The sequence below is a fragment of the Montipora foliosa genome, chromosome 1 (assembly GCF_036669935.1).
Source record: "Montipora foliosa isolate CH-2021 chromosome 1, ASM3666993v2, whole genome shotgun sequence".
Taxonomy (NCBI): domain Eukaryota; kingdom Metazoa; phylum Cnidaria; class Anthozoa; order Scleractinia; family Acroporidae; genus Montipora; species Montipora foliosa.
In genome coordinates this window covers 69,149,446-69,163,299 of record NC_090869.1, presented here as the reverse complement: position 1 = coordinate 69,163,299, position 13,854 = coordinate 69,149,446, and the positions used below count along the sequence as shown (strand labels likewise).

The 13,854-nt window shown below is 39.9% G+C and overlaps 2 protein-coding genes across 2 annotated transcripts in view; both read left to right on the top strand.

Moving 5' to 3' along the window:
• LOC137980702 (uncharacterized) overlaps positions 1 to 2,238 on the top strand; it is a 16,957-nt gene extending 14,719 nt beyond the window's left edge. The window contains exons 7-8 of the mRNA XM_068828137.1: positions 119 to 304; positions 1,772 to 2,238. Coding sequence (XP_068684238.1) covers positions 119 to 304; positions 1,772 to 2,209 — 624 coding nt within the window. The 3' untranslated portion in view covers positions 2,210 to 2,238. The remainder of the gene's footprint in view (positions 1 to 118; positions 305 to 1,771) is intronic.
• Positions 2,239 to 10,885: 8,647 nt separating this feature from the next.
• On the top strand, positions 10,886 to 13,375 carry LOC137980696 (fez family zinc finger protein erm-like). The gene is made up of 2 exons (XM_068828132.1): positions 10,886 to 11,356; positions 11,519 to 13,375. The coding sequence occupies exons 1-2, from the start codon at positions 11,281 to 11,283 to the stop codon at positions 12,412 to 12,414; spliced, it is 972 nt and encodes a 323-aa protein (XP_068684233.1). The 5' UTR covers positions 10,886 to 11,280; the 3' UTR covers positions 12,415 to 13,375.
• Positions 13,376 to 13,854: the final 479 nt, after the last annotated feature.

The following is a 13,854-nucleotide window of genomic DNA, read 5'->3' as shown; positions in this document are numbered from 1 at the left end:
TAGAGAGTCGCTAGAAGCGCTCGCTACTTTTATGCTCACCAACCTTACCGTACGAATCAAACTTGATATACGCACACTTATCCATTGGCCAATTAGTTGCGTTTATTTCTCATCACAGGTTCAAGGCTTGGCGGAACATTTCATTGACAAATGTGGTGGGATAATCAAGTGGTTGGATGAAGAAACTGGCTACACGGCCTTCAGTGAAGGCTGGGCTCTTTACGCTGAGGATCCTCTGATTGGAGAAGACACAGATACATACAAGAACGAACCTTGGCCAAAGTATGGAATGCTTAAATGGCAGGTCAGTTCATCGTTATATTTATGATGCAAAAATTATCATTACGTGTTAGAGACTATATATGTATGTATGAAAGACATATATCTTTGAACTGCGGAATGAAACATAAAAAGGTAAACTAAAAAGTGAAATATCTCTTGTGACAAAATAGCGAATCCACGAGTGATTGGTTATGCAGTCTTTCGGAGTTCGCAAAGTGCCTCAATCGTTATGAACATGAACAGCGTACTTGTGGCTATTGTGTGCAGAATCAAGTAAGACGAAGTGGCAATAGATCGGCCCCGTTCAGTCGTCATCTTGTTAGCTCAAGGATTCTAGTCCCTCTCAAATCTGAATTTATCCCGTCTTTGCTTCTCTGCATTTGCGAGACCTTAGTTATCGCTTAACTGTGGTGATAATCGACCATTGTACAGTCGTGTGCTTAGTTACCTGGCTTTTGAATTAAAATGTTTCTTATGTAAATTCCAACTAATTGCCATAAGAACAAAATCATTTACATAAGAAAAGCCGCGAGGTTTCTATCAAATCAAGGTCAACCCCAGTCTCTCTTTCATTCAAAGGCCAGGTAGCTAAGCACGCAACTATAACATAATGGTCTATTGTAACAAGACATAGGATTAGAATATATGTTGCTATGCGTCTGTTCAGTAATAGATCTCAGATGACGTCGAAATGTGGTGAGAACAAAAAGGTGGCACGCGAGGCGATAGTCGAGTTTGTTACTACTGATGTTCTTATCATATTTTGACGTTTTCTGTGATTTATTACTGAATAGACGCAAGGCAACTTACTTAAACGTTTTTGATGACGACGTCAGCTATGCGTCCGTTCTCTAATAGATTATGGGTGAGAACCAATCAAAATGCGTGCATTAATGAACTTATTATGTAAAACACAACAGATCGTTTTTAGAGTGCACTGTCAAGCAGGCAAATGCTCATTAAAAACGGGCAATGTTAAATGAATTCCATCGTGGTCAACTTTGCAACTTGATTAGATTCAAAACGAACCTGGAAAATAATCAGGCTTCACAGCGCTCAAACCCTTATGATTAGATTGCCTTTTCACGGGAATACATGATCCCAACAGATTGACCTCCCCCCCCCGTAAGAATTTTTCCGTAAGAGACAATTACTTAAATTGTTCAGACAAGTGAGAGGATCTCCTCTACTTTCCTCTAATGGCCCGCACTTCAAATACACATTTCTTTTATAACCGTGAAAGGTACCATGTTCGCGTAAGAAATCTTGGTATGTTAAGATATGTTTTGCGGGATTTGTCTGTCCAATTTTAAATTGCTGAGTCAGTCGTGAACTGCTGCGCGGGAAAAAAAAGAGTGAGAGGCCCAGTGCACCCATAAGTTAAGCTAAGCTAAGCTAACTTAAGCTAAGTTAAGTTAAGCTAAGTATAGCCTGAGCCTTTGGACTTTCAAGCCTGCTGACAATTTTTCTTTGATTTGATTCTTCACAGATTTGGCGGGCCTTACGATTGATTGTAGACTCTGGTCTTCATTTTAAAGGGTACTCGCGCCAAGAATCTCTCCATTTGTTCGCCAAATTCGCCTGGGATGAAAGTGAAACAGCTTTAAATGAAGTCACTCGTTATCAGAGCGCTCCTGGCCAAGCAACTGCTTACATGATTGGTCAACAACATATCAAGAAGCTTAGGAACGACGCAAAGATGGCGCTGGGAGATAAATTCGATCTCCGTGACTTCCACTATCATCTTTTATCTCAGGGATCCTCGCCGTTGAGCCATTTGGAACAGAGTATCAATGCCTACATCAACTGTGTGAAGAACGAAAAGGATCCTGGGTGCGACGATATACTCAATCCAGTACAAGCTGAAGACAAGGACGGTGCAGAAGATGAAAACATTTATCGCCCAATCAGACGGCATTATTTTTAAAATAAATAAAAAAACGACAGAAATTTCGATTCCCTCGCTTGTCATCTGCATGAGGGGGAGCATGTACACCTTAATCTTTGCTTGTTCTTACCTTTGTTGGTGCCAAAAACATGCGAGATCTCCCATAAGCCTCTTTAGTTATATAAAAGAAAAACGTGGTAATTATTCACCAGTTAATGTAGATAACCGCCCACGCCAGGAAAAAGGCGGAACTTGCAAGGACAAAAGGACAAGAGAAAGTGAACTAATGTTCCCGCACCCAGCGCAATATTTTCATTCCAACGTCCCCGCTTGTGCCCGCTTACCAGTAAATTTCGTGAAAAATATCACTAATAACAAAATAAAGCAGTCAGCGAGGTTTTCCATTCAGTGACTTAAATGTATTTTGGAATGGTAAGCAAAAACTAAGGATAAAACACATTAACAAGCAACACCTTTAACGTAAATTTCTTTCCGTCGTTTTAGTCGCTGTCTGGTTTAGTTCCAGTCTTGGTGTGACACAGTTCTAGACTCCAATACTCCAGCAGAGAAATACAGGACCTACCCATGACCTCCGAATAGGAAAAACAGGTTTCCCCACGAACTTCAAAACTTTACTCCCGTTTGAACCTCCCATATTTTTTATGTCGTCCCGACCCCCAATATCTTTAGCCTTTGTTCCCAAACTCTCCAGTTCCATTTTCGTCTGCGAAAATTGGGTCTCATCTTAATATGTTCCTTACGTTTTTATGCCTCCGCTTTGTTTATACGATCCCCTACCTTCACTGTATTTTGTTTTCGCTTCATTGTGTCCTTATTAGATAGATAGATAGATAGATAGATAGTTTATTGGAGCATCTTACAAGGCAGTCACTGGACTGAATTGCGTAAAAATTAACATAAATAATTGATATGAAATATTTACATGTAAAAATTATTATTAAAACTATTTCTAACTAAATACTAAATATTAAAATCTAAATAATGGTCATTGCTGGAAAGAAAGTGTTCTTAAAACGATTTGTACGAGCCTTAAAATTCTTAAAAGGGCGCGGCCTCCTAAAATTGTGCGTAGACAAATTCTTCTCCGGTAGAAAGTGGTGGAGTTTGTGGTCCATTTCTAGCTTAATGGGGGTGAAGAGTTTCTCACACAACCCGGAGCGTCTTTCTTTAAGCGTGCATAGATTGAAACGAGATAGGTTTTCGCGGTATGAACTTGCTGGTGCGGTGACAGATAAGGCGCGCCTCTGCACACCCTCGATGTCGTTGCATAGATACGCAGGGAGGCTATGATGAAAGACTGGCACGCAGTATTCTAATACCGGTCTTTCACATGTGCAATAGAAATTAAGAATATCATTTGATGGAACACCAGCTCGTTTAAGTAAGATCAGAAAATAGAATCTCTTATCAGCTTTCTTAGATCAGCACTCTTATCTAATTCACTATTGATTCACTTTTGATCTCTACAGGTCAATTTGCAGCCGCATGCACATGGTCACCATTTTTTCGTCTCCCGGCGTCGGTTATGAATTAGGACTTTCAAAAAACTCGCTTTAAGTAAACGCATCAGTTAAGCGAAAGAATTTTAGAGTCGGGATAGCAAGTGGATATTCTAGGGCCCGAGAAATTCTGTTCGAGAGCCCGGTTCAAAATTCAAAAACTACAGTACTTCCATGTGCTAACACAATCTCTCTTTATTCAACAAGATCCAGTCCCCTTCCAGTATTACGGGTATCATCTGCAGGGCTACTCTCCCGAGGCGTGGTATACTCTCAGCTTCTTTAGTCACTCCACAAGTCGTATGATTAGTTGGTGTGCCGGTTGCGGACGTCTCTCTTATAGCTGCTTGCAAGGGATGGAATGTCTCAACTGACGAGTTTAACTGTGGCGGCTCTATGGCTGCATGACGTTGTGGGTAGTGTCTTCGCACACACCCTTCTGCTGGACATGTTCCTTTTAGCAAGCAACGTTCAACTCGATGTCCCCTTTTGAGGAAACGAAAGCACAAACCCAAATTCTTTGCTAATTCCCATCGTTCATTCACGGTTAATCTCTTCCAAGTTTCACATGATGTCAGTGCATGTTCTCCCTTGCACACAGAACATTCTAGTTTAGCTCCTGAATTTGCATGAGTATCATTCCGCACATCCTTCCTTTTCTTAAACCACTTGGATTTGTTTAAATTTAACTTAGGTTTCTCTTTTTCAGGATTCTCCTTTTTACTGGCACCACCACAAGCCATCTCTTGGACTTGAACCTCTGTTCCCAGCCACTCATCAAGATCCTTAAGGTTAACTTCCTTTGGCTGCAATTCTAACTTTCGCCTGCTCCACCTTACAAGAATTTTCGGAGGTAATTTCGTAATAATCTGCTGCATATTAGCTGCTGCTCGTAAATCTGCTTCATGACCATAAGCCTTCAGTGTTCTCACAATGTTGTGCAAGTCGTCAACAAACAATCTCAAACTTGAAGTGTTTTCATCCTGAACTGCTGGTATCTCCAGAAACTTATTGATCAGTGACTTTGAAATAAGGGTTGGGTTTCCAAATCGTTGGGTCAACTCTGCAATAGCTTTTTCATACATTGTACCATCAAAGAACATCCCAACTATAGCTCTTTCGGCAGTTCCTTTAACTGATGCCTTAAGATAGATCATTTTCTGAGTTTTGGAAAGTTTTTGGTCTTCCACTAAGGCTTTAAACATGCCATACCAGTTTGGCCACGCACGAGGATCGCCATCAAATACAGGTAAGTTACGTTTAGGGAGCGAAGTTATCATTGCTGACTTTGAAAGAACAGACTGTGAGAAATCCACAATTCTTTCTTTGCTAGGAAAATGCTTAGCACGGTCATTCTCTTTCCCTTCACCAGTTTCCTCCCCCTTAGGCCTTATTGTTTTCAGCCATTCTGTAACTTTCTGCTTCGAGTCCTCAATATCATTTATAGGGGCATCTTGTTTGACCTGGGGCGTTGCCTCCGTCTTTATCTTGTCCCCTCCCACAGAGTTATCTTCAAAATCTTTCATACGATCACTCAGATTAAATTCATCTAGATCTTCTTTCAATAGCAATGCCTCAATTTCCTTCCTACCTGCCTCGTGTTCAGCTTCCTGAATTGCCAGCTCTGCTTCAAGTTGAGCTTTCTGTGCTGTGATCTTAGCTTCCAATTGAGCTTTCTCTTTCAGCTGCTTTACTTTGAGTTTAGCTAGATCAGCTTCCCTAGCCGCTGCTCTTGCACGTTCTCGAGACACAGATGAAGTCGTTTTGCTGCTACATTTCTTGCTCGGTCGTCCAAAGCTGGTGATTGAAGAGTTGTCGGTTCCTTCTGTCCGAACCTTAGGTGCTTTTGAGACCATTTCACCAGAGTGTGAATTGACTTCACCATAATCAACAGTTCTACAAATTAGTTCCTCAACAAGTGCTTGGGACTCCAATAACCAGGTATCTGCTTCCTGCAGCTCCTCATCGTCATCACACAAAGCTTGAAATTCTCTGTGATTTTCGATCAATTGTTCCCACGCCCGATTGAGTGCAGTACATGCAAGCTCAATTAACGTACGGTCTTTCCGTTCCTTCAGGTACTTCTTTATAATATTCATCTTCCGCGTCAAATTCGCTCGCATCGACTTTCTTCTGTTCTTGATTGTCTGGAACTTGTTTTGACCGGGGACTTCGGTGTAATAGCTCAAATACCGCGGCAGGTCCCTTTCACGTTTCACGATTCCACTTCGCTCGTCCACATCTGACACTTCCACATGCGATTTCGCCGATTTCTCCGCCATGCTTCGATTCTGCGGCTGTATAATCTAAACACCCATCTGATTCTCCTGCATCCGGCGCTCGAAGGACCACTATGGATATTCTAGGGCGCGAGAAATTCTGTTCGAAAGGCCGGTTTAATATGCAAAAACTACAGTACTTCCATGTGCTAACAAATCTCTCTTTATTCAACTAGATCTAGTCTCCACACGGGGATAGCGCCTGGCGCTTACAAACAAACAAGTTCAGGTTGATCGCGTGTCCAGCAAGGATTTGTAGTACTTTTACAGCAATGACTATGGCTACAATGAGTTTGCACGACGCATACTGAACAGGACTCAGGTTGGGCTCGCGAGGGAAACCATGTGGACGAAACGTTGGTTCTTAATGACAAGGAAACAACGAAGAACTAAGAGAAAGTCCACACTGGAATAATCATACGCGGGACAAACTTTCTTTCTTTTACCAACCAGTTTTTCAGGAGAAGTAGGTGTTTATCCTTACACTGAAGCACAATTCATTGAGCGTAACATTATTTTCCTCCCAGTTACCTAAGAGCAAAAATCTTAACACAACTTTTATAATTTCCACGCGAGACAGCTGCAAAACGACAATGGTGCTCCTTATTCTTTTTACCAATTACATTGGTAAAAAGAATAAGGAGTATTTGTTAGGGTTTGAAGATGTCTGCAGCAGCTTACAGGTTTATTCTATGATAATTGTGTAATCTTGATTTATCTGTCGCAGACACAAATTTTGGTACTGGTGAGGTGATGCAATTGTATGATATGGCCGGTGTCTTTTATGCACATATTGTCGGTCTTGTGATCAGCTTTGCGGTGTGATCTAATATAGGATTAGGGTTAGGGTAGATCAAGAGTGAATTAGATAAGAGTGTTGATATATCACTTTGCGGTCTCGCCCCAGCACAGTCACAAATGAATTTATTTTTAGATATACTTTGCGCGCGAAACAAACAAAGCGCCGCTAATTTTAACCAATCAGAAGAATCCATGTCACGCGTGACTGCTTCTGTCATGTTTTTTTTTCTTCAGGGACATGACAACTGATTTTCTCGGGAACAGGTATTTTAAAAATAGACTCATTTTTGACTGTGCTCGGGAGCTCACCCACGCCATAACAACACTCTTATCTGATTCACTCTTGGACCTTAACGTGCCCTTGCTATAGATAGTTATCGTCCCGGTCAGAACAGTGCATAATGTATAGCGCGATCTATTATTAATCCTTGCATACGGCCGGGACCTCTGAAATTTCAATTGACCAATCAGCATTCAGCGGGCGGGAAAAACTTTACTTTCCTGACGTCACAGCAATAGTGTGCTCTCTGATTGGTTAGATGCAAAATATTGAAAAATTGCAGTTGATCTTCGATATCGACGTTCAGTTCTATCGATCTTCTCTTTCACTAATTTATATACATGGCATGGATTTTAGATCATATTGCAACAGCTTACGGTGAATATTTGCCATAATGTGGATTAGGTCAATAGAGCGGATTTAAGATTTTATTCAAGCTGGAAGACTTCGCCAACAGGACTCGGCTTCGAAGGAGTTTGTTGAAACTTTCCTCCAGTCCAAAGTACATTTGTACGAGAAACTTCAGATTTTTCCCTCTCTCCTTAGCAACAAAAATAAGTTCGGTTATGTTTATACAAATTACCGCTACAAGAAAATGAATGTTCACACGAAAGCCATTTAAATCCGGGAGCTTTTCTCTCTGGGGCCCACATCGGCAACCCACAAAGGATATTAAAAACGAAAAACTACAACAAATTCTGTAGCAACAAATTAAAAATTTGAAACATTTTTGGGTTTTAAACTTTAAGTTTGGCGCCAAAACCGGGTAACCCGCGTCCGGCAACTCGCTGGCTTGTTTTCACCAGGCAAGATTTTAGCTGTGAAATTATACACAAAATAGCTCGTTCTTCGTCGAACTTTACCCAGAAATATCTAGCTAAGTATTAAAATAGATCAAAAAAATTTTAATATTGACTTTATATTTGTTCACCTTGGGAAAAAGTAAGAAAAAATACCCTTGATCTGCTCGTTTCGAGTGGCATTTCTTGCAGCAAAACAAACTATCTCATTTAGGCACACATAAAACGTACCACTTACGGAGGACAGTCAAGTCTTGACTGCCGCTTGTACCGCGGGTGCAACCACCGTAAGCAAGGATTTAGCATATAGGTGAGCTGAGATAAAATATCAACATTAAGGCTTCGCTTCCCTGTAAAAAGTGTTATTTGCCGTTTTTATACTAGAGGCGCATATTCCGTCAAGACGAATTATGACAATTATGCGTCTCTTATGTTATGCGTCTAGTGTAAAGACGGGACGAACTATATAAGACACACAATTCGTCTGCGACGAACTTGGGGAAACATTTTTTCTGTTTGTATTAAATTCATCTAGTGTAAAGACGGACACAAGACCCAAAATAATGCGTCTGGACGAACTATCCAGTTTCGTGTTTATTCAAAGATGCACTTAATTATAAGTGGATACTTCGTCCAGACGCATAATGCGTCCTGTGTCCGTCTTTATACTAGAGGAAGTTAAGAGATGCATAAAAATGTTTGCCCAAGTACGTCCCAGAAGAATTATGTGTCTTATATAGTTCGTCCCGCGTCTTTACACTAGACCGATAACATGAGAGACGCATAGTTCCTCTGGACGGATTATGCGTCATTATTTTGTCGATTTCAGGTTTTCGTTGTTCTAGACGGTATCAACAACCGGCTAGTAACATCCAAGGGATGCGAGATGGGAAGAAGTACGTTTCAAAAAAGTACGAATCTTGAATAGGAGTAGAACGGCCCGTTAATGAAAAAAGAAGAACCCCACAACAAGAAAGAACTGGACTGAACAACAGCATAAAGCAGCCGTTAAGAAAATTGTCAATAGAACAGAAAAATCTGATCAACAAAATGTCCTCTTAAGCACTTTTTCAACATCTTAAAGTAGCGTCATATTTTTTACTGAAATGAAAATGTACTATTTCGGACTCTCAATTTAAATATCTTGTCTTGGCTCAGAATTTGTTTGGTATTCAGTCTTACTTTTGGCCTTTAACTTAGATCCATTGTTTAATATTTTTCTTTTAAAGAACAACAAAAGTCTAACCGGATCAACTCGGATTGCTCATCTCGGATCGACGTAAAAAAGTGATAAGGCCTCGAGAAATCACCCCGCGTAGCCACAATCTTTAAGCTAACCTTGGTGAAATCGGGGCAAACGTCGAACATTTTTGATTCACAAAACCGTTCGTAGCTCTCTTCTCTCGGAGGTGAGCAATCCAAGTTGATCCGGTCCGACTTTTGTACTTTCCCTTTATAAAACTTCTCATAGGTTGAGGCGAGATGTACGATTACACCAGAAAAGTAAACGCCATCACACGTATTTTGCGACTACTTCCCGGATATGCGGTATATTCTGAAGATTCGTAAGTCACTGATCTCCGATAGTTCGTAAGAAATCGTCTGCAAAAAAATAAGAAGCCGTCTGATTACAACCCATTGTCAAATTAATTGTTAGATTTAGCTCAGCTTTCAAATTAATTCAAGAATTTTCACACTGGCATATTTCGGTTCCTGATGTGTCATTAAGGCTGGTGAATGTCAGTTTTTATTTGCGCAGCGGTGGGAGTGGATTTTTAGTACAGAAACTACTAAAACAAATAGGGGGTCCAAAATTACAAAAAATGAGATCGCCATTTATTACAAACACCTGCAAAACAGCCTCTCTTTTATCCAAAAGAAAATTTCCAGGGATGCCAACGGAATCAATTACACACTCGCAATTGACATAATTTGAACAATTATTTGTTCATCGTAGGAACTTCGGATAGTTTAAATATTACGTTAAAAAGGGATGCATTTTGCTGATGTATGCTGCCAGAGTAATGCTTTTCTTAATTATAAGCATTTGTTTCAAGAAAAAGTCCGAACAACACAGCTTTTATTTGATGCAAAGATTGCATATGTTTTACAATTTGCACTTGGTTTAGTAAAATTGAAACTTGGGGTTTCTTGGGCGTCCACGTAACTATTAAAATGAGCATATGTTAGACGTTTGATTACTGAAACACTGTTATCTTAAGTAATTTTTTTCCAAAATAAATTGAGAGGAAGAGGCAAAAAAATCTTCTTGTAATCAAGAGCTCTGCAGGGAGTAAACTGAGTGGCATAATGATGTCTTCACTTAGCGTCTATTAAATGTTTCGCAGACCTTTTGGCGAGAAATGAAAAACATACTTTTGGCAGATACATATCTTTTTAGGAAGAAGCAATAGATATGCAGTGTGAGCGACGCATATGAAATTTGCATGCGGCATGTTAACCAATCCATTTTCGAATTTACCAAAATGGTTTGCAAGTTTTGTTCATTATTGTTTCCCCCTCTCAAAACGACGCATGGTGGCTTTGAATAATTGATAGCTCGCAAGACAAGTCTGGTATAAAATGCTCATTTATAAAAAAAGGCGGGTGAACAGAGTTCATTAGAAAAGCAAAACATTGCGGTTACCAGCTGAGATCTGTAGCAATAATATTTTTTATCGCAGCTGCTAACCTTAAAGTTAAATCGAAAAGATTTAAAACGAAAAAGAAACTTGCAATCATTTTTTTTTCTTCGTTGGAGATATTTTGTATCGTAAACAGCCTTCATCTAGATGGAAAGTTTCATCAAAACCGGAAAATGTTTCAATAAAAAGACAACCAAGATTCCATACATTTTATTTTTAAGGTTTTCCTGTCCGGTATGAAAGACAGTTTCAATAATGTTCCTAAAGTAGGCCCCGCTCAGGTACTTATAGCAGCTGGTGAAAGCTGCTGGTAAGCAGAATGAAAATAAACAATAATGAATATTACCCTCGAATCAGTTAAAACTGGCTAAATATTTGAACTATCCTCTGCCGAGTTAACATTTACCAAAAAGATGCTTTCAATGGACTTGAAGGTCACTTTGTTTTGCTAAAGGGGAATTTTTTTTTGGTCGAGTTCAGTAATCGCTCTTCTGACTGTACTTAACAGCCTGTTGTTAGCCAATCAATAAGGACTGCAATAAACAATGACAATACGCCAAAGCATGCTCAGGGCACGCGCCGATTGGGCAATACAAAATTGACTCTGATTGTATTATTGACAGGTTACCACAAATTCAGGATTTATACACTGCAGAGGATGTCACGTATGGCTCATTTTAAAGATTTCCCCTTACAAGGAAATTGACGCTCATTTTCCAAGAAAAGAGCTTCTTAGCTTAGGCGGTGTCTTTACCCTCGATCAGTTCTTTTTAAGACTGAACAAGATGCCAAAGTCGTTTTTGCTTCGACGCCGTTCGAAACAGGAATGGAACAGTAGACAAGAAAATTGTTCCATGGAAGGTAAACCAGATATTTTCGGTATCATCCCCCAGTTTAGATTGATTATTTTAAATTCTACATGGCAAAAGCCAAGTTTACTCAAATTATGAAAAGAAAACAAACCATTTTCATCTCTCTAACAAGCAAGCTAAGTTTTCTGATTCGTGGTTGTGCATATTTTAGGAGTATCACAGCTTGGCCATTGGAATCGACTGCCCTCACAGGCAGGATCCTTCAAATTAAACAACTTTCAGGACCAAAGCAACTTTGAAGTAGCAAGGGACGTTCCTGGAGACTCTGGGATACGTAATCAAATGAAATTCATCAATTCAAACCTTAAACACCAGTTGCAGGGCGACATGTTAAAGAATGAAAATCTCGAACGAGGCGAGATGACGGCAAATAGACATGAGATTATTTCCCAAGCAATGGCTGAGGAATTCACCTGTAGCAGCGCGGAGGCAGGCGACAAACTAAGAGGTGGTAAAAACTCCAAAAGATCCCAAAAGTCAAGAGAACCTTCCAAGAAAACGACGTCTGCTTCGAGTAACATTATCAGCAAACCTCCTTACAAATGTGATCAGTGCGGAAAGACCTTCAAGACCAAGTACACCCTGACTATCCATCTGAAAATGCCATCACATACTGGCGCCAAGCCGTTTGTTTGCGCCATATGCGGCAAGGGATTTCGCTTGTCCAGCACGCTCTGCCGACATAAAATTATCCACACCTCCGAAAAGCCCCACAAATGCCACATATGCAACAAGGCCTTCAATCGGTCATCCACCCTGAAGACTCACATACGCACACACAGTGAGTTGAAAGAGTTCGTTTGCGATATCTGCGGTAAAGGTTTTCATCAAAAAGGCAATCTGCGCAATCATGTTCTGATCCATACAGGGGAGAAACCGTATCACTGCAATCTTTGCGAGAAAGCGTTCAATAAGCTTTCGAATCTAAAGTTCCATATGCACATTCATACAGACAATGCTCCATATCGTTGTAGATACTGCAAGACTTGCTTCACTCGGCGATGCGACCTCAAACTCCATATCGTGGAATGCAATAAGCAGAATTAAAGAAGAAAAAGGAAAAAAGATTTCAAGCGGTTTGCATTAGGTGACAGTCGATCGACATTAACACGTAAAGCAAATGGATGGTTGGTGTGAAATATTTAAATTGAAGTCGCCAGAAATTTAGACGAATTTTGAGACTGTAATACTCGTACATTTAAAAAATTAAGTAAAACACCCCTCACTCACAGTTAACAAAGTTACCTTTTCTTAAATTACACTGCGCTTGAGAGAGTGGAGTAGAGGAATATTTGTACATTTGTTAAGGACAAAGCTAAATGCCACATTACTGGAAATAACCCGCAGGACACCATTACATCAGTGAGGATTGCCTGGCGAGTTTCATTATTTTTTTTCTCGAGAGGAGATCAAGTATAGTAGATAGGTTTGACATAAAAACTGCACTTGAAAGCTTCTGAAAGCCTTTCTTATAGTAGACATTTGTAGACTTATTGTACTCGTCCGCTTGTGAGGGCTGTGGCTAGTCAACAAAATGAACAGAAAGAATGCGCGAATATTTTATACTTTTCTGGTTTAAGTACAAATTTGTTTAAAATCAAGTCCTAACTTGCTTTATCTTAAAGCTTTTTGTTAAGTTTAAGGGCAGATCATAAAACGACATGTGAAATTTGTAGCAAAGAATTATGCGCTCTTGAAATAGCAAGCCGAATTATAACTTATTAACAAGTGTCGAACCAGCTTATTACCATAAACGGGATACCGCAAAAATAAACGTTCGAGTGATGAACTCGTTAAAAATCCCAAAGGAAGCAATGCCATTTTATGGAGTTTACTTCATTGCAATAAAAAAATCGTGAACTCAGAAATTTAGTGACAGAAGAGAGGTGAAATTTCACTTTCAGAGAAAGAGCGAGCTTCAGTAAAAGTGCTGACCGGTTCTACATTTGCACCAAAACAAAACTAAACCATTCGCCATCATATGCTCAAAAAGGCTGAACATTTGATGAATTAAAAATAATAAAATGGCTAAGGGATCCTACTGTGTATGGTCATCGTTCTGAGTTCTCAAGCGGGCAAATAATCGGCCTTCTCTGTTTAGACGAAAGGAGTTTGTCGTACTCCTGGGTCATAATTCATTACCTTTCACCTTATTCATATAAAAGCGTCTGAATGTGGCATATGAACCTCTAGTTTTGCACTATAACTCAAAACTTATGTCAGCAGTAAGCACGATTAAGTGACATATAAAAAACTGAGGCATCACATTGAAGTTGAACTTCCCCTCAAGTCGATTTCAGGCTTTTGGCCTTCGTGTATTCGGTTGTTGTTTTTTATGCAGAATGTACTCAAAACAACGCAGGTTGTTTCTGCGGAATTGTTAAGGCAATCACAAAAGATTGAATTATCAACAAAAACAGTGTTTCAAGCAACTTAGAATTGGCGTTAAGTGGCGAACTCATCAACTCTAATTAACGTGGTATCTCG